The 20,678-nt window shown below is 39.1% G+C and overlaps 1 protein-coding gene across 5 annotated transcripts in view; it reads right to left on the reverse strand.

Moving 5' to 3' along the window:
• The window catches only part of TRPC1 (transient receptor potential cation channel subfamily C member 1), a 46,076-nt gene that overhangs the window by 13,883 nt on the left and 11,515 nt on the right, over window positions 1–20,678 (reverse strand). For 4 of the 5 annotated variants that reach the window (XM_073359773.2, XM_073359774.2, XM_073359776.1 and 1 more), the window contains 4 exons: window positions 18,697–18,892; window positions 16,891–17,227; window positions 10,225–10,364; window positions 5,529–5,672 (listed from right to left, as the gene is read on the reverse strand). In XM_073359773.2, coding sequence (XP_073215874.1) covers window positions 5,529–5,672; window positions 10,225–10,364; window positions 16,891–17,227; window positions 18,697–18,892 — 817 coding nt within the window. Of the gene's footprint in view, window positions 1–5,528; window positions 5,673–10,224; window positions 10,365–16,890; window positions 17,230–18,696; window positions 18,893–20,678 lie in introns of those variants that run through there. The other variant, XM_073359777.1, reaches the window with a different exon arrangement.

Raw genomic sequence — 20,678 nt, forward strand, 5'->3', positions numbered from 1 at the left:
GGTGGCAATGGGGCAGACTCATGCTGTGGAACACCAATTCTGGGCCCCGGAAACAAGCACAGACTGGTGGGACCGCATAGTGTTGCAGGTCTGGGACAATTCCCAGTGGCTGCGAAACTTTCGCATGCGTAAGGGCACTTTCGTGAACTTTGTGACTTGCTTTCCCCTGCCCTGAAGCGCCAGAATACCAAGATGAGAGTAGCCCTCACAGTTCACAAGTGAGTAGCGATAGCCCTCTGGAAGCTTGCAACGCCAGACAGCTACCGGTCAGTCGGGAATCAGTTTGGAGTGGGCAAATCTACTGTGGGGGCTGCTGTGATCCAAGTAGCCAACGCAATCACTGAGCTGCTACTATCAAGGGTAGTGACTCTGGGAAATGTGCAGGTCATAGTGGATGGCTTTGCTGCAAAGGGATTCCCTAACTGTGGTGGGGCGATAGACGGTAACTCATATCCCTATCTTGGGACCAGACCACCTTGGCAGCCAGTACGTAAACCGCAAGGGGTACTTTTCAGTGGTGCTGCAAGCACTGGTGGATCACAAAGGACGTTTCACCGACATCAACGTGGGATGGCCGGGAAAGGTACATGATGCTCGCATCTTTAGGAACCCTGGTCTGTGGGAACAACTGCAGGAAGGGACTTACTTTCCAGACCAGAAAATAACTGTTGGGGATGTTGAAATGCCTATAGTTATCCTTGGGGACTCAGCCTACCCCTTAATGCCATGGGTCATGAAGCCATACATAGGCACCCTGAACAGTAGTAAGGAGCTGTTCAACTATAGGATGAGCAAGTGCAGAATGGCAATAGAATGTGCATTTGGACGTTTAAAAGTGCGCTGGAGCAGTTTACTGACTCGCTTAGACCTCAGCGAAACCAATATTCCCACCGTTATTGCTGCTTGCTGTGTGCTCCACAATATCTATTAGAATAAGAGGGAGATATGTATGGCGGGGTGGGAGGTTGAGGCAAATCGCCTGGCCACTGATTATGCACAGCCAGACACCAGGGGGGTTAGAAGAGCACAGCAGGGTGCGCAGCGCATCAGAGAAGCTTTGAAAACCAGTTTCATGACTGGCCAGGCTATGGTGTGAAATTTCTGTTTGTTTCTCCTTGATGAAAATCCGCCCCCTTTGTTCACTCTACTTCCCTGTAAGCCAACCACCCTCCCCTCCCCCCTTTGATCACCGCTTGCAGAGGCAATAAAGTCATTGTTGTTTCAAATTCATGCATTCTTTATTAATTCATCACAAAATAGGGGGATAACTGCCAAGGTAGCCTGGGAGGGGTGGGGGAGCAGGGAAGCACCAGGTCGGGTGGTGGAGGAGGGGAGGAGCAAAGGACAAGGCCACACTGCACTTCAAAACTTCTTGAATGCCAGCTTTTTGTTGCTTGGGCAGGTGCACGGAGGCCCCCCCACTGCGTTCTTGGGCGTCTGGGTGAGGAGGCTATGGAATGTAGGAAGGAGGGCAGTTGGTTACACAGGGGCTGCAGCAGCAGTCTGTGCTCCTGCTGCCTTTCCTGCACCTCAACCATATGCCGGAGCATATCAGTTTGAACCTCCAGTAGCCTCAGCATTGCATCCTGCCTCCTCATCACACTGACGCCACCCCTCCTCTCGCTCGTCCCTCCTCTCCTAGCATTCATTTTATGCTTTCCTGGACTCTGACATTGCCTCCTTCCATGCATTATGCTGGGCTCTTTCAGCATGGGAGGACTGCATGAGTTCAGAAAACATTTAATCGCAAGTGCATTTTTTTCAGCTTCTAATCTTTGATAGCCTCTGGGACAGAGATAATACGTGGAGCGATTAAACATTTGCAGCTGCGGGAGGGAAAAAAGGAAGAGTAGTCTTTAAAAAGAGACATTTTAGAGAACAATGGGTAGACTCTTTCATGGTGAACCAATCTGTTAACAGTACATACCATGTGTGCTTTCTTTAGAAGGTCACATTTTTCCTCTTATATTGAGGGCCTGCCAGTATGGTGTGAGAGATCACACATGCAGTGCCGGCGGGCAACAGAATTCAGCTTGCAGACAGACATGGTAAGCCACAGTCTTTCAGATTCTTCAACCTTCCTAACATGTGGGAATGGTTTCAAACAGCAGCACCCTCCTTTCCCATACCAAGCACCCGCTGGGTTGGCCCTTTAAAATGGGTTGGCCATTTTCAGGTTAACGTGCAGCAGAAACCCAACTAAACACCCCTCTCACTCCCCCACACCCAATTCTCTGGGATGATCGCTTCACCCCTCCTACCACCACATGACTAACAGCAGGGATGATTTCTGTTCAGCCACAGGCAAATAGCCCAGCAGGAACAGCCACCTCTGAATGTCCCCTTAATAAAATTCCCCTATTTCAACCAGGTGACCATGAATGATATCACTCTCTTAAGGATAACACGGAGAGATAAAGAATGGCTGTTGCTTGAATGCCAGCAAACACCGGGACCATACACTGCCATGCTTTGTTATGCAAGGATTCCAGACTACGTGCTGCTGGCCTGCCGTGGTAAAGTGTCCTACCATGGAGGACGGAATAAGGCTTCCCTCCCCAGAAACTTTTTGCAAAGGATTTGGGAGTACATCCAGGAGAGCTTCATTGAGATGTCTCTGGAGGATTTCCGCTCCATTCCCATACACATTAACAGACTTTTCCAGTAGCTGTACTGGCAGTGAATGCATCCCAAGTCTTCAGGGCAAATTAATCATTAAACCCGTTTGCTTTTAAACCATGTATTATATTTACAAAGGTACACCCACCAGAGTCCGTTCTCTGCCTTTAAGGTCTGGGAGCCCAGCTTCTGTAGGTTGGGAGGGTACTAGATCCAGGGTAAAAAACAGTTCCTGGCTGTCGGGGAAAACGGTTTCTCCTCTTGCTTGCTGTGCTTCAACCTCCTCTTCCTCCACCTCATCTTCCTTGTCCCCAAAATCCATTTCCCTGTTGCATGAGAGTCCATTGATGGAGTCCATGCACAGGGCTGGGGTAGTTGTAGGGGCACCTCCTAGAATGGCATGCAGCTGACCATAGAAGCGGCATGTCTGGGGCTCTGACCCAGAGTGGCCGTTTGCCTCTTTGGTTTTTCGGTAGGCTTGCCTGAGCTCCTTAATTTTCATGCGGCACTGCTGCAGGTCCCTGTTATAGCCTCTGTCCATCATGCCCTTGGAGATTTTTTCAAATATTTCAGCATTTCATCTTTTCAAACAGAGTTCAGATAGCAGGGATTCGTCTCCCCATACAGCGATCAGATCCAGTACCTCCCGTTTGGTCCATGCTGGAGCTCTTTTGCGATTCTGGGACTGCATGGTCACCTGTGCTGAAAAGCTCACCACTCTGGCCAAACAGGAAATGAAATTCAAAAGTTCGCGGGGCTTTTCCTGTCTACCTGGCCAGTGCATCTGAGTTGAGAGTGCTGTCCAGAGCAGTCACAATGGAGCACTCTGGGATAGCTCCCAAAGGCCAATACCGTCGAATTGCGTCCACACTACCCCAAATTGGACCCAGCAAGGTCGATTTCAGTGCTAATCCACTCGTCGGGGAGGAGTACAGAAACCGGATTTAAGAGCCCTTAAAGTCGGAAAAAATGGCTTCGTAGTGTGGACGGGTGCAGGGCTAAACCGATCTAACGCTGCTAAATCCGACCTAAACTCATAGTGTAGACCAGGGCTCTGAGTATCTTTCCCAGACCTGAAGAAGAGCTCTGTGTAGCATAAAAGCTTTTCTCTATCACCAACAGAAGTTGGTCCAATAAAAAATATCTCACCCACCTTCTCTTAATACCTGGGGACCAAAACAGCTATAATACCACAGAAAGACAGACAGACAGACAGGCCATCATATGTACTGCACTGTGGTCCACTGTGTTCTAAAGAAAGTGATTTTAATTTTACTTCCATGCAGCTTTCTTGTTTTGGGAGCATGATATACATAGAATCATAGAATATCAGAGTTGGAAAGGACTCATGAGGTCATCTAGTCCAACCCCCTGCTCAAAGCAGGACCAAACCCCAATTTTTGCCCCAGATCCCTAAATGGCCCCCTCAAGGATTGAACTCACAACCCTGGGTTTAGCAGGCCAATGCTCAGGCCACTGAGCTATCCTTCCCCCATTGGATCCAGAATTAGTAGTACACTGCTATTTTATAGGATATATACATTTTTGGACTATATGAAAAGGAAGGGATCTCTGAACCAAGCTGTGACCTAGGACAGAGAGTAAGAGCTGTCAGATTTAGTATTTCATAATTTCTATCCTTTCAACACAAGTTACAAAACCCAGCAAAACAAAATTATGCCCCCAAAACATGAAAGCTGCATGGAAGTTTAAAAAAAAAAAAAAGGGGCACTTTCTTCAGACTACAGTGGACCAGGCAACTAGTACACAGACCAAATACCTGTTACTTTAACTATAGTCAATACTATATCTTTTCCAAGTGTTTATAATTTGTAGACAACTTGAAAGCTGAAAATGTTAGTACACAAAAACAAATTTTGTAAAATGCTCTTTTTAATATATCTAGTATTAATAAACTTATAATTGACTTTTTTCTTAAAATAGGTTTTATAGGCCAACATGTAAAACGATTCAGTACTTCAAAATATCTCCAACTGCCAACAGAACACAGTAGCGTCCCTTCATTTTTCACTGTTGGGGTGCCATACCATGTTTAATTACTACTATTTGAACTTGTGACCTACTTTTGGAAAATATTTTAAGAGTTGTTGCTCAAGTTGTACTGGTCAACAGTAATAACATAAGATTCAGTGTGAAACTGAATAGGGTGACTGTTGACTATATTTGTTTACTCAGAATTTTGACTTCACTACATAGCTGCCTAATAAAATTACATAAGAAAGATATAGTACATAAACCAGTATGTTAAACAGCAAACCTCTTTAAAACATAGGAGATACTTTAATGTTCAGTGTATTTGTACTATAAACATAATACTCTTACTTTAACATCATTATGTTAAGTAGCTGCCTGAAAGTATTCAAATGATTTTTCATTGTGTGAGCACGTGTGTGTGGGGAAGAAAAATGAGAAACAAATAAAAAGAAAAATAGCAATATAACTGAGATACAGAATCATAGCTAGAGAGGGAGAAAGACAAGAGAAAAGAACTGTTTGGGAAGATTATAGAAAGAGGTAGTTAACATTAATCGGCTACAAAACACAAATGTTCTTTCTAAAGTAACTTCTATCTTGAATTTTTTTTAAAATTCAGCATGTGAAATTTCTATTACTTTTCCTTTTCAGAGCACAATTAAGGGGCTACATTTTATTACAGAGCCAAAATAAATCTGTTAAAAGAATGGTAGGTTGCAAAGTCAAGCACTAAAGTTAGGAAATGCCAGATTTAATCTTAATCCCCCACCAATACCACTTGTGTCCACCCTGTATCCTGAATGAGGTAGGGGAATATTGAAAAAATAGTATATGATCGTGCAATTAAAGACTATATCATAATATATATGTACAAGATCAAGACTAGCATTTTCTCTGACAGCAATATTATTTACCTGAAGTGGTCCTAGGATAGAACTGGTTGTGTACATGAAGAAGAGTCGAAGGTAACTAAGTACATTAGCAAAAGCAAAGAGACCTTCTGCCACCAATGTAGGATGGAATGCGTCCCAGTCCTTTCTATCAGCAAAATCATGGAACTAGAGTTTCAAAAGAAAACGTTGAAGTTACTTACATTATTTAAAAAAAAAAAAAGAAGAAGAAGAATCTATCACAAGTGTAATTCAAAGGTATTCTACAATAAATGATGAGTTTGCCTTCAATGTATTCTGTGTAGTTAAAACAACACTTTATACAGATACAAGCCAGAGTGATTAGTAGATAGGGCACTGAACTGGGAATCAGGAGACTGAGGTTCAATTCAAGGCTCCGCCACTCACCTATACGGTGTGAGCTTGGGCAAGTCACTTATCCTCCGGGTGTTGTTTTCCTTCCTACTCTGTATTACCTATTTAGGTTGTAAACTCTTTGAGATAGGGACTGTCACTATGTGCATGAACAGCACCTACCACACGGGGCCCTGATATAGGCACTACTGTAAAACAAATAATGATAAGTAAAAAAACACTGTAAAACACAGAACAAACCAACTTATGTAATGATGACAGACTTGCAGGTCTTAACCAATTTTGGAAGGGGAGAGGATTTAGGGATAATTGGGTTCCTTCAGGATGATGGATGTCTTATGAGTATACAAACACTTCTATCCTTCATACATCTGTTATCTGCCATTCTCCAGAGGTCACACTTGAGAAATCATAAGCAGTAAGAAAAAGATCAAAAGAGAGGAAAGGCAGGAGTGAACATAAATAATTTTGGCATTTATTATTTAATGGCAGGCCATAAGACTATGGTATGGCAGAAAGCTGCATCTGCAGACAGGAGCATGTCTGGCCCAAATGACAGCAATCCAACCCAGGATCACTTATACTGAAAGATGAAGGAATGCACCAGTGATCAAACAGCTGCCCTACAGATTTCTTTATGCTGTCTTTCTTTCTGTCCATGATGTGGAGAATGCTCTGATTGAATAAGCTTTTGAGTCTTGAGGAAGAATTTTGCCAGAAGAGAAGTAAGTATGTCTAATGGCCAATTTGATCTATCAGGAAGGTTTCTTTTTGACAGCCAAGCAGAGGTAACAGCACATAGGTTTATTTCCAACCCCAAGATCTTCCTAGATAATACTTAAAAAACTCATCCTAAGAACTTCAAAAGCAACAAAGAGTTTTGTGAGAGGTTCAGGTTTTGGTGAAAGGGATGACAATGCAGAACAGTGCTACAGCTTGAAACCAGAATTTCTGATGCAGGATTTTGAACTATGTAACTGGTGAGAATTGAATAAATCGTTGTTCAATAAGCATTTCCCAAACTCACCAACTCTTCTATCTGAGGAAATAAACAGGAGAAACAAAACTAAGCTCACCTACTCTTTGAAACCAAATTCTCTTGTACATGCCAGATAAGGGGTAGCAACCTCCTTCGGTGGAGAGATCATAATTCCACTTCTAATTACTGTCCATTGACCAGGGGTATAAATTTAGGATTAACTACTCCCCTCAATCCACAGTAAAGCTCCCAACAGAACTTTTTGCAAATGTCCAAGGATAGACTATGACCTTAATGTGTAACTGAATTGCTTTGTTATTATTTGTTCATTATTACACTCAGCACTCCATGGGACAATATATCAACTTTAATACCACTGCTATCTCTGGCCTTCATTTCCCACCCTTTGGCTTCATCCTTTTTTAGTTTCTTTTTTCTTCTCTGTCTTTGTCTCTCTCCTGTTTTTCCTCTGCATTTCTTTCCCTGTAGCAATTCTCATTTCAGAGCCCCATGGACTTCAAACTCCCCTTTCCCATTATATCTAAGATACTATTTTCCCTCCTACTCTGTCTTGTCCATTTAGATTGTAAACTCTTTGAAATAGGGACTCTCACTATGTGCATAAACAACCTACCCCACTGGGCCCTGGTATAGTCCCTGATCTAGGGCCCTAATATCTGCCAACCTCACAAACTAATATTTTTATCCTCATAACACTCCAGTGAGGTACAGAAGTGCTATTATCCCATTTTAAAGTTGAGGAACCAAGACATGTAGAGATTAAATGACTTGGCAAAGTCCACACAAACAGTTTGTGGCAGAGTTGAACCCAGATCTCCCAAGTTCCAGGCTAGCGACCTAAAGACTGGACCACCCTACCTCTCGCTAAAACAATTCTGTCCTCTAAAAAATTATCAGCAATAACACAATTAATGCTGACATTACAGTGTTGTCACTTGGAAGTAGACTAGACTTCTGCGTACAACAGAAGGGTTGAAAATAATGGTGGATCTGTATGGACTAGAAGTTTGTAGAGGGGCATCCCTCTTGAAAAGCCTCCCATAATTCTCTGACTGAAATATCAGAGGACAAGGTTACAAAAATATTTCTGTATTTAGCAAATAAGATCAAATCAAATCAAATATTTCTGTATTTAGCAAATAAGATCAAATCAAAAGCAAATAATGATCCTCGTATTTCTTGTCAGAGGACTATCTCTGAATGACTGCAATTTTACTTCTTTTTCCAACTTCTCAGGAAGGGCAGAAGCTGTTTGTGATTATAGTCTCATGTACCAGTAATGATTGTCGGTCTATTGTTTCATTATCTGAAGAGGATGAAGGCACCATGTATAATCATATGAGGCTTTACAACCCTGAAAGCTTTTTCTTCCCCCCAGTAGGAAATGAGGAAGCTGTTCAATATTTTTTATTTTCATCATTCAATTAGTGGTCCCTGCCTTATTTACTGCACACCACCCATGCCTGCAGTGAATACAGAATTCATTTTCTCATGGTTTTTCCTAGTGTGCTCATCACCAAGTGCATCACAAACATTTTAAGGTGGGTGCACAACTGATTGGAAAACCATACTCAGAGAGTAGTTATCAGTGGTCCACAGTCAAACTGGAAGGGCATAATGAGTGAGGTCCAACAGGCATCTGTCCTGGTCCCAGATCTATTCAATACCTTCATAAATGATTTGGAAAATGGCATACAGTACACTTACAAAGTCTACAGATGATATCATGATGGGAGGGGTTGCAAGCACTATTGCCAGTGTTATTGAGCATTCATAGCTCTGATTGACTTCAGTTTCATTTATGAACATTCAACACATTTACAAGTCAGGCCCCAGCTATCTCAAGATGGCTACACAGCAAATGAGGAACACAGCATAAAAGGCCACTTGTTAGAAATTTGGTGTAAGTGACTTGGTGAGCAACACAAGATTGTGGCGCGGGAAGGACAGAACTGAGTTTTCTTAGGTGGCATTCGCGTTAATGACAAGTCAAGCCTTTCTCTTCATGCAGTCTATTACCTTATTCTCCACACACCTTACAGAGCAAATGAGTTACGGATCCTTCAAACAGCATCAATGATTATATAATCCTGATTCACTCCCTGAACACCATCTATCCTATATGCTAAATGAGGCTGCGATCCCATGGAAAAAATAGTATGTGATCATGTAACAAAAGGCTGCTTCATAATGCACACACATACGGGGTGGATTAAGGAATGAAGGCTGAAGTGGCAACCTGCATTCTGGTATTTCTTAACATCCGAATGCTTGATTTTTCAATCTTAATGAGGTTTGTTAAATGGAAATGTAATTTCCTAGATTTTTTTTTAAAGGAAAGGGTAAAAAATTCTGTCATGTACCACTGAAGAAACTTATGTGTCATCACTTGGGTTTGAACCCTGAATTTTCAACATTATAGCACATCTTGAACTACAAGATAACTAAATTATCTGGAAGCAGGAGAAGGCTGTTTTCCCAGCAGGGGAATGACCACCAAACCTATTTGCTGGATCTGGCCAAGTAGTCAGGGACAGCCTGGCACTCTGCCTCCCCCCCCGCAGGAAATAGAAGTCTCCTTCCCATGTGATTTCCCCCCACGGGGAGGGGAGATGAACCACGTGCTAGGTTCAGGGATGCCGGACCAGGTTCTCTCCCTTCCCAACTGCCAAAGCGGAGATCTGCTATAAGGTTCCCATTGCAGTGTCTGCTGCTGCATTAGCCCAGACTTTGAGATTATTCATGTTCAGTTATTTCTGTATGCTGCCAAAACTTTGCTGATGATGTAACCAACAGAAAGGAAATGGTGATTTTCAAAGGTTATACACCTCAGCCAACAGAATTTTATGGAGAAAAGAAAAGGCATTTTTCTGGCCTCAGGGTTTTCTCCCTGCTGAATTTAAAAGGCCTGCTGCATATAACTGAAATGTTAGAGTTTCTTTAAAAAAAAAAAAAAAAAAGCAAGCACATTTTTTTTATATTGGAAAGTGTCCAGCAATATTAGTTCTCACTAAAATGCTAAAGAATCAGGGTAGCTGATGTGCCAGTTTCAGACAGGGGCACGTGCATAAGTTCACACCCCATTTCTGGAGTTTAAGCAAATGCGACAAAACATCCTGACATCTAGCAAAACTATAATTTCAAAATAGAAACTGCTGCTAGCCCCTCACATGCTTATGTTCTGCATCAGTGTTAAATATGTGCAGACTAAAATGAGACTATGGCCTTAAGTATTTAGGACTGCAGAATTATTTTTCCTAAGCCCTTCTCAAAATAAAAAAAATTCTGTATTTCCCCCCCCAATCAGCCCCAGTTCAGCTTGAGATCTGAATCGTGGATATTCACCTTGTTATGAGCAACTACCTTGAGAGCAAAGGTTGCCAAATAGAGGGAATTCATGACAAAACTAAGCTGATTACGAGATTCTTCTAAAAAGTCTTCCAGGCCTTCATACCAAAGTCTTTTGACATCTGACCACACCATTCCTGGTGGAGAGAATAAAAGCAAACAAAAAGATGTCACTGTATTACACTGTATAGGCTTTCTACTAGTTCTAGTGTGTTCCCGATGCGTGTTTTGTTTTGCTTTTAAACTAAAATAAGGCCACCTACTTCTTTTCAAAGTGTTTTAGTGAGAAGAAGGAAGGGGGGAATTTTGTATATCTATCTGAATAGTACTGAGTTTGCTCATAAGTACAACAGTGCATTTATCATCATTTATAATGATAAAGTAATTATAAATGTTTACCTTCCACAAGTCAACTCTTTAGCTGAAGAAAATTATCCTTAATAAGGGGGAAGAGGAGAGTCTGGTTTAGGACAAGGGTCCAAAGCCTCACTACAGTTGACATTTTAAAAAGTCAACTTTATTTCAGAAAGCTTGGAACCTCATCACACTGTGCTACAAATACATTTTTGTGAATGTATTTGAACTAGAAAATGACCCAAGAAAAAACAGCTTAAAACTAAACTTCTCTCGCTACAATCATCATAATTCCTGTAAGGTTAATGACTCAACAGAAATTTTTCCTACCTATTTGATTCAAGCTAACTTAACAGGAAACAAGGGGTTTTTGGTTTTACCCTGCAAAATGTACAGGTTTAGCCTATTCACAAAGAGATCTAAGGTCTTCAATGGAACTTTTTTCACCCTCGCTACTGAATCATAGACCTCAATTAGGTGTTAAATTCTACCATTATTAACCACTTTACACTGATTCAGAAAAATTCAGCTAATAAAATTCAGTGAGTGAATATTCATATCACAACCTGCCATTTCATAATTTCAAAGGACCTTTTGTAGAAATACAGCTGCACACTTAAGATACACAAATAATCAGTTATTTAATGTTCTTCTGATTATTTGGATAATTCAGATGTTTGCTACTATATTCAAAATTAGGAGAAAAGTAGCATTACTGGCAACTGAAAACTGTTGGACTTGGCACAGGTTTTTGCAAGTCTTCTAAAACTTTGGTCCAACAAAAGCAAAGGCAAGTCAGATAAATAACCTAAAATACTTTTTGCAGGGCATTCCTTGTTGTTCAGTAAGAAATATGTTGCGATGATAAAAGATTAGAGCCAAGCAGCATAGAAAACACATACTGCCACAGCCAGAAGTAGAAGGTAAAAGATCTATTCTTCCTGGTTATGAGTCTTAGTTTTGGGGTGTTTTGTCTGTACATTGCAAAAATTGTTTAATGTGTAACTAAAACTGACCTAGTTAACAAAAGAAGATAACGGTGTAAAACGGTAGTATAGGAAATCCTCAAAATGTTGCATCATTTGTCTAGAAGTATAAGATTTTGTTGCTTTTTTATCTTGGATTGATTATTTTGGGAGGGAGGGCTAATAGCACTCAAAATATCGAAAAGTTAATCTAGTATAAAAAACCTGCTTTTAACTTTAAGTTTTGGAGCCAAAACAGAATTTTTGCTATGATCACACAGTATTGATTCAATAAAAAGTATACCAATGCTCCAAATTCCGACAAGATAAAGTTAGTTAATGATTGGTTGAAATAACATAATTCTCCTCCTCCAAGTTAATTTTAGTACTTTTTAAAAATATATTTTATTGGAGGTATCCCAAGTTGCATTTATTCTGTATGTATCTCCTTATATGATTCAACAACAAATGCAAAATAACCCATTTATATACATTTAAAATACTTTATTTAAAAGTATTAAGATTTACTAATCTCAAAAAAAGATCTTAGTTGGGTACTAGTAATGTGTCTGAGTTACAAATCACTCCCTTTCAATCTTATCTCACAACAAAGAAACAAATTCCCTTCACGGTTTTCAATATGAGTTAAGTGCCTAGGCACTTTTGAAAATCCCACTAAGTACCTACCTGCAACTAAACACTTTCAAAAATCTGTCCCTAAGTGACCTAGCAACCTAAATCCCAATTTCAATCTTGACTTGAAAGCCTCGGTCACTTAAGTGATTTACCCCTTGTCTTTACAAGTCCTTTAACTAGAGGTCTAGCTCAACAGTACCCGTTAACTCACCCCTCCCCTTGTCCAGACACAAATACGTGTTGCTCATAGAATTACTCATGGAGCATGCTACACAACTTTAGTGCACAGTGTCTACTTGTAGGCCTGATCTGTTATACTGGAGGTGATTTAAGTATGCTAGGTCTATTGTTTTTCCTTAAAGAGGCTTCTTTCCACCTATGGATTAAATTATCATCACTCCTAATCTTACTAAAAAATTATATTGATTTTACAATTTATTAGGGCTGTCAAGCGATTAAAAAAGTTAATCGCAATTAATCGCACTGTTAAACAATAATGGAATACCATTTATTTAAATAGTTTTGGATGTTTTCTACATTTTCAAATATATTGATTTCAATTATAACCCAGAATACAAAGTGTACAGTGCTCACTTTATATTTATTTTTGATTACATATATTTGTACGGTAAAAGAACAAAAGAAATAGTATTTTTCAATTCACCTAATACAAGTACTGTAATGCAATCTCTTTATCATGAAAGTTGAACTTACAAATGTAGAATTATGTACCAAAAAAAAAAAATAACTGCATTCAAAAATAAAACATTGTAAAACTTTAGAGCCTGCAAGTCCACTCAGTCCTACTTCTTATTCTCCCAATCGCTCAGATAAACAAGTTTGGTTACAATTTTCAGAAGATAATGGTCCCCACTTCTTCTTTACAATGTCACCTGAAAGCGAGAACAGGCATTCACATGGCACTATTGTAGCCAATGCTGAAAGATATTTACGTGCCAGATGCGCTAAAGATTCCCTTCACGCTTCAACCACCATTCCAGAGGACATGTTGATGACAGGTTCTGCTCGATAACGATCCAAAGCAGAGTGGACCGACATGTTCATTTTCATTATCTGAGTCAGATGCCACCAGCAGAAGGTTGATTTTCTTTTTTGGTGGTTCGGGTTCTGTAGTTTCTGTATCTGAGTGTTGGTCTTTTAAGTCTTCTGAAAGCATGCTCCACACCTCATCCCTCTGAAATTTTGGATGGCACTTCAGATTCTTAAACCTTGGGTCGAGTGCTGTAGATTTTTTTGTTACATAACTGCACTCAAAAACAAAACAATGCAAAACTTTAGCACCTACAAGTCCACTCTGTCCTACTTCTTGTTCAGCCAATCACAAGACAAACAAGTTTGTTTACATTTTCAAGAGACAATACTGCCCACTTCTTATTTACAATGTGACCAGAAAGTGAGAACAGGCATTCGTATGGGACTTTTGTAGCCGACATTGCAAGGTATTTACGTACCAGATATGCTAAACATTTGTATGCTCCTTCATGCTTCGGCCACCATTCCAGAGGAAATGCTTCCATGCTGATGACGCTCGTTAAAAAAACAATGCATTAATTACATTTGTCACTGAACTCCTTGGGGGGAGAACTATATGTCTCCAGCTCTATTTTATTCGCATTCTGCCGTATATTTCATGTTATAGTAGTCTTGGATGATGACTCGGCACATGTTCATTTTAAGAACACTTTTGCTGCAGATCTGACAAAATGCAAAGAAGGTACCAATGTGAGATTTCTAAAGATAGCTACAGCACTCGACCCAAAGTTTAAGAATCTGAAGTGCCTTCCAAAATTTGAGAGGGACAAGGTCTGGAGCATGCTTTCAAAAGTCTTAAAAGAGCAACACTCCGATGAGGAAGCCACAGAACCCGAACCACCAAAAAAGAAAATCAACCTTCTGCTGCTGGCATCTGATGATGAAAATGAACATGTGTCGGTCCACACTGCTTTAGACTGTTATTGAGCAGAACCTGTCATCAGCATGGACGCATGTCCTCTGTAATGACGGTGGAAGCATGAAGAGACATATGAATCTTTAGCATAGTGTTTCCCAAACTTGGGACGCCGCTTGCTCAGGGAAAGCCCCTGGTGGGCCGGGTCAGTTTGCTTACCTGCCACATCCGCAGGTTCGGCCGATCGTGGCTCCCACTGGCCGCAGTTCGCCGCTCCAGGCCAATGGGGGCTGCGGGAAGCAGCAGCTGGTATGTCCCTCGGCCCGTGCTGCTTTCCACAGCCCCCATTGGCCTGGAGTGGCAAACCGCGGCCAGTGGGAGCCGTGATTGGCCGAACCTGCGGATGTGGCAGGTAAACAAACTGGCCCGGCCCACCAGGGTCTTTCCCTGAGCAAGTGGCATCCCAAGTTTGGGAAACACTGCTTTAGCACATCTGGTATGTAAACATGTTGCAACGCTGGCTACAACAGCGCCATGAGAACGCCTGTTCTCACTTCCAGGTGACATTGTGAACAAGAAACGGGCAGTATTATCTCCTGCAAATTGTAACCCACCTTGTTTGTCTGAGTAATTGGCTGAACAAGAAATAAGACTGGGTGGACTTTCATGATAAAGAGATTGCACTACAATACTTGTATTAGGTGAATTGAAAAATACTGTTTCTTGTTTTTTTACAGTGCAAATATATGTAATCAAAAATAAATATAAAGTGAGCACTGTACACTTTGTATTCTGTGTTATAATTGAAATCAATATATTTTAAAATGTAGAAAACATCCAAAACTATTTAAATAAATGGTATTCCATTATTGTTTAACAGTGCGATTAACTGCGATTTTTAATCGTTTGACGGGCCTAATAAATACCTATACTATCACCAATCCACAATGTGATATTACTTGCTGGTACTTTTGAGTAAATACGGTTTAAAAATGCTTATGAATTGAACAGTTTTTAGATTTCTAGACATTCAACAGAATCACCTCACAAAGTATATATTTTTAAGAGTAACAGAATCAGTTTAGACAAAAACTGTAAACTTTTCAACACTAGCATTTTACCAACTTCCAATCAAACAAATGAGGATATAGATTACATGTTTGTCTATAGTCTTTTAAGAATTAACATATGTTAAGGCTGTTAGAATTTGGTTCTCAAAGTCCTAGAGATTCTAACTTTAAAAGAAAACCATTAAAAGGGCTGACAAATTCATAAAACAGAACAGTGAAAGTTTGGGGACCTACTCTACTCAAAAGCAGTATCTGTACTCCCTCTACTGGTTCTGCACCAACCACAATTAACTTGCAAATATGCTTCTCTGGGATGTGCTGATATTATCAATGATATTGGTATATAAAAAGGAAGTACATACAATGGAGACAAATTTAAAATAGCATTAGAAAACAAAAGGAGAAAGAGGAAAAAAATCAATGGTTTTCATATACTGAATAAGAAGATTTTACATAAGAGACTAAAAACAAATATTTTTCTTCTTAAGCCATTTTCCAGTTCTGCAGTGGCTCTACCTTTTATCTGAAATTGAACTAAAACTCAAACATTGCAGAACTGGAAATGCAAGGCCAAGTTACCAATCTTTTTCTATACTGCCACACAGGAAACTGGGTTCAATTGGTGGTCTCCCCCTCCCTGGGTTGTCGGGGACTAGACTGCTGTAAAGGTTTCCTATTTAAACCTTAGAAGGGAGAGATTTTGCACTGCTCAGCAGTAAACACTTGGACCAAATTCCATCCTTTTTTTAAAAAAAAGCTGCATCAATAAAGGGCCTTGAGTAGGGAAAATATAGGTAAATCCTCATGGCTCCAGAGACCCACATCTCATACAGTAACAAAAATCAATTTGAAATAGAAGAGAAATAGAAGAGTTGATTGAGCTGAAATAAATACATATTTATTCCAAGAATCTGTAAGTATTTCAACCCAGATAAATTTTATCAACTTGCATAAAGTGCATGAAAAGTTTTAATTGAATGTGTTTTTCCAAGAAGCTTAATATGATCTTTTTAATTACATTTGCTCTACCTTTTGAAACTTTTAACTACCTATATTGAAATTCTATCAAACATCAGCCTAACTTCAAACCTTGCCCCAAGTCACGAGAGAACCAAGATCACTTTAAAAATTCCAAATGAAAGTTACGTTTTTGTTAAAAAAAGAGAGAGAGAGAGAGAGAGAAAGGAAAAGCAGGACCTAGCAGAAATTAAACAGCTGCTTTGTAGGTGGCTGACCAAAATATACTATTGGCTCACAATGGCTGAACAGCCGACATAATAAACAAAATGACCCAGTCATGAAAAGGGTGTTGAAAAATTAAGATGATCTCTGAACTCTAAATTTTCAATTTGGCATCAATGAAAAAAATCACTAGCTATCTCTTATGGAAGAAGTAACTAATCATAACAGGAACACATGTGCTTACTTTTTTTGTCATTATTGAAAACAGTCCTGCAACTTAGTTAAAATACATAGTTCTCACATTATCATCTTAACATCCCAAACGATCATTCTTGCCTGAAACAGCACTCTACCAACCCTTCCAAAATAGCATTCCTGGTCACTCCATTAGATCATAAGTACGTCACTTCCTTCACCCTTTATCCTCCAGCCAAGCACTGATTGGAATTCTCATTTCCTACAGTGTAGCACACAACATTATTGCTGGATCAATGAAATAGCCAATGTCAGAACCTTTTGTCTAATTTTATATCCATCTGATACTTACCAATAAGCCATATTATCAGAAGATAGTCTATTCTCTCAAGTGCTGGCCCCATTGTATTCTTCTTATTCTCATTGTAGACCAATGAATACAAGTTAAGTAATAGCAGGAACGTGAAATATGAAGCTCCATGAATAATAAACTTCATAAAAGGAGTGTGAATTATTCGACCTACTCGAGATTTAGGGGCTAATAAGTAACAGAGAGACAGAACTGGCCAAAAGATGCCAACTGTCAAAACAGTCAAAATCTTCTTACACGTGTGCTTGCGTCGGTAGCCTGCCATCTGTCCAAACCACACAGTGTTGAGAAACTGCTGGCAGTTAGACTGGGCAACAAACTGGAAAAAAAAAAACAAGCCCTGATTAAGGAAACCATTATTAAAAATCTATATTCAAGCCATAAGTCAGTTATAGATCATACTGATCATACTGTATTACACATTTTCTGCTGAGCAAGTAGATATAATTATCTTGAAAGAATAATTTTTAAATGTTACTTTTTAAAATGTTAATATGGAGACAAAAGGAAAATGTTAGTAAGATAATCACAAATATGAATTACTTTCACCTCCTTTCCCACCCACAAGTTTAGAACATGGATTCCACAGCACTAGTTTTTTTATGGATTTCAAGAACAGATTTCTTGAGAGGTCAGGATAACAGTAAGATTAAGAATGATTTAGCTGTTTCTTTTTTTTATCATTTAGAAAACTGTTATACAGACCTAAGAGCCATGCCATTCTCCAAAACTTGCTGCTTCCTATGGGACTGATTCTGTGAGGTACTATGTGCCCCCAAAGTTCACTAACACCATTGTGCTGTGCATTGTGTTGTCTTTGCCGTTAAAAGGAATTAAGGACCCTCAATGCTTTACAATGACCAAGTAATCCCATACTAGTCAGATCTACTTCTTAATTTTTATGGCTCTAATTCAGCGAAGAATTTAAGCTATCACTTAAAGTTAACCTTGTTTTTAAGTGCTTTGCTAAAACAGGGCCCACACAACCAGGAACTTTCAGTCTGAAATATTATGTAGATCAACTGATTTAAACAAAAATTCTGTTAGAAAAGTACATGTGTCAGAAATTGTTTGTATTTCAGTACTGTTTGAAGTTTAATTTCAAGATGAACAGAAAAAAATAATTCCTCCTTCACAACCATAATAGTTCAGAAAACCTATCACGAAAAATTCTCACTATAACAAACCTGCCAGCAATAAAATATTTATTTATGAGGGAGAGAAGGATGGATGGCTCTTTTCTCATACCACACAGGAAAAAAATAAATGATATATTTCATCTAATCACAATGGTAAAAAAGGTATGATCAAAAACAGAAGTGCATCTGAAATACTTTTTGTATGTTTGCTTAAAAAATATCTGTTGCACATAATAGTCCAGTCTCCTGTGGGTTGTAATACTATGGTCTAATTGTAGGGTTTAGTGTGAGATTGCTGGGAGATGGTGGTGGTGGCGGCCTCTGACATACAGGAGGTCAGATCAGATTATTTGGTGTCCCTTCTGACCTTAAACTCTATGACACTATGGCCCTAAGTATGGAAAATTCACTCACTATAGCTAGTTTTGGTTTTGTTTTGTTTTTAAAAACAGTCCTCATTTTATATGACCTTTCAAATTTTTCTTACTTTGCTATCTGTAAATTTTGATTACCATTGAAGGAAATATTGTTTCATCAGTTTGTTTGTGTACAGTGAAATCTAAATTTATCAATAAAAAACTAATCCTTTCAAGCCTATGTATAACAAATTAAGAGAGAGAGAGAGAGAGACACAGAGAGACAGACATACCTCCTTTTGGTTATACTTGATAGCAAGTTTTAGGCGACTCAAATTCATCCTCTCTTCTAACAATCCTCGTTTGTCCACATGCTCATCACTAGCTGTATGGTTTAGGATAACTTCCAGTTCCCGTGAGTTCCGTGCCTGTGCAAGCAAATCTTTAGCAAAGGTTTTGCATTGCTGGGCTAGTTCCTCATAATCATTTCTAGAAAATACAAAAGTAGCAGATATTAATGTACCTCTGACTCAGACTTCAATATACACATTAATTATCTCTCTTAAGTGGAGGGACAGAAAGATATGCTTCACAAAACTGAGTTATATGAAGCTGTTATATAAAATTAGGGGCCAACAGCATTTTCTAGAGCCATTCACAGTGAAGACAGGTCTATGCAAGTTTCCAGTGTAACAACGTATTTCAGTTCTGTGTGCACCATCCTTTGTATCCTAATCTGACAGATCTATGGAGGTGAAATTACTAAACAGAGTTGTAGTGTAATATTTGCCTTCTTTTTACTTGTAACTTAAAAGTTTAAATCTCCACAGGTTAAAATGTACACTTCCCAGTCTCCCTCATAAAAATTTACTAATAGTCACCTAATCTTCTTACAATAATTCACAGCATGGGAAAAAGTTGACCATTTCTTATGTAGGAATTTTTTTAATCCCATCAATTGAAAGTTAAGACTATTTGTTGGAACTGATTTATTAAATTAGTAGATACAGAGAAAAATCACACCTTCTGCTAGTCTCACCAGGGAATGTAATATACTTCAATACAAGTTATCGTCACGTAAGAGCAAGAGCTGAACCCTCACTGAGAGAGAATAGTGCCCAAATGAAGAAACTAGATTTAGGATATTGATATTTTGCCTTGGACAAGAAAATATCTACATGAGATTAGGAAATGATGGCTGAGATAGATAGTTATCCCCTACATTTCTGCAATCATTTTTAATTACAGGGAATATAAAGAAAGCAAGTTGTAGTTTAATGGATGTGAACATGCAGGGAGAAAGCTAACAAGAACTATAAGTGGATCTTTCAAATCATCATCTGATCCTTTATGGATACAATACTGAAGTATTTGTGTCTGAGGGAGATGGGGAGACAGGACAGAGAAACCTTGAAACAAAATTTTTAAATTAGTTCCATTTGTATCCTCCTTGTTCACAGATTTCACTTTTTTCCTTCAACCATTTTATTTTTAAAAAATTGTGACTAAGATACAACCTCTGCATTTTTGCTGCAATACAGATACAGAACTTGAAGACTGTGTGCTCAGACAAGCATTTCTGAAGAGAATTATGAAGAGCCATGTGACTCACGCAACAATTCAAATGTAAAGCTTAACCTTTTTTTACTACAGTACAACTTTTACCAAATTTCTGATGTGGTTATGACCAGCCATTCCAATGCATGAAAGATTTTTTTTTTAAATCATTTGAACTTTTTTTTTTTTAAATGTACCTAATAATAGTAAATAAGTAGCTTTTTGCAGAGTAGCCTTGTATTTTAAAAATACACTGATGTGTTTAAAATAGTAGTTTAATGTATTATCCTTATAAAAAAGGAGACTTTCTAAAGAGATCTCCATTTACAACAGACAGCAAAAATTAGATACAAGTTAATCTATTATATCAGAAATATACTCCCGCTACTGGTCACAATATAACTGGAGGTTGTAGTATTGAAGCAGATCTCATAACAGAACAGAATATTAAAATACTGGAGCTGTAACTTCAGTATGAAAAGCAATGTCAAGGCAGACCTAAACTTGTTTAATCAGTTTATGCCAAGACTACTACAATATTACAAATAATATTGCGATTTTTTAACTTTCGCCTCCTCCCACAGATAGGCAATTGGCATCGCCAACTCTCCCAAATGTATAGTAAGGTGATTTTGGCCACTGCTGCAGGAATTCTCAGTTCCACATCTTCCTGCCCCCTCCCAACTCCAAATCAATTCTGTCCCCCAAGTTCCCATAT

This window comes from Lepidochelys kempii, chromosome 9 (genome assembly GCF_965140285.1).
Source record: "Lepidochelys kempii isolate rLepKem1 chromosome 9, rLepKem1.hap1, whole genome shotgun sequence".
In the NCBI taxonomy this organism is placed as follows: Eukaryota; Metazoa; Chordata; order Testudines; family Cheloniidae; genus Lepidochelys; species Lepidochelys kempii.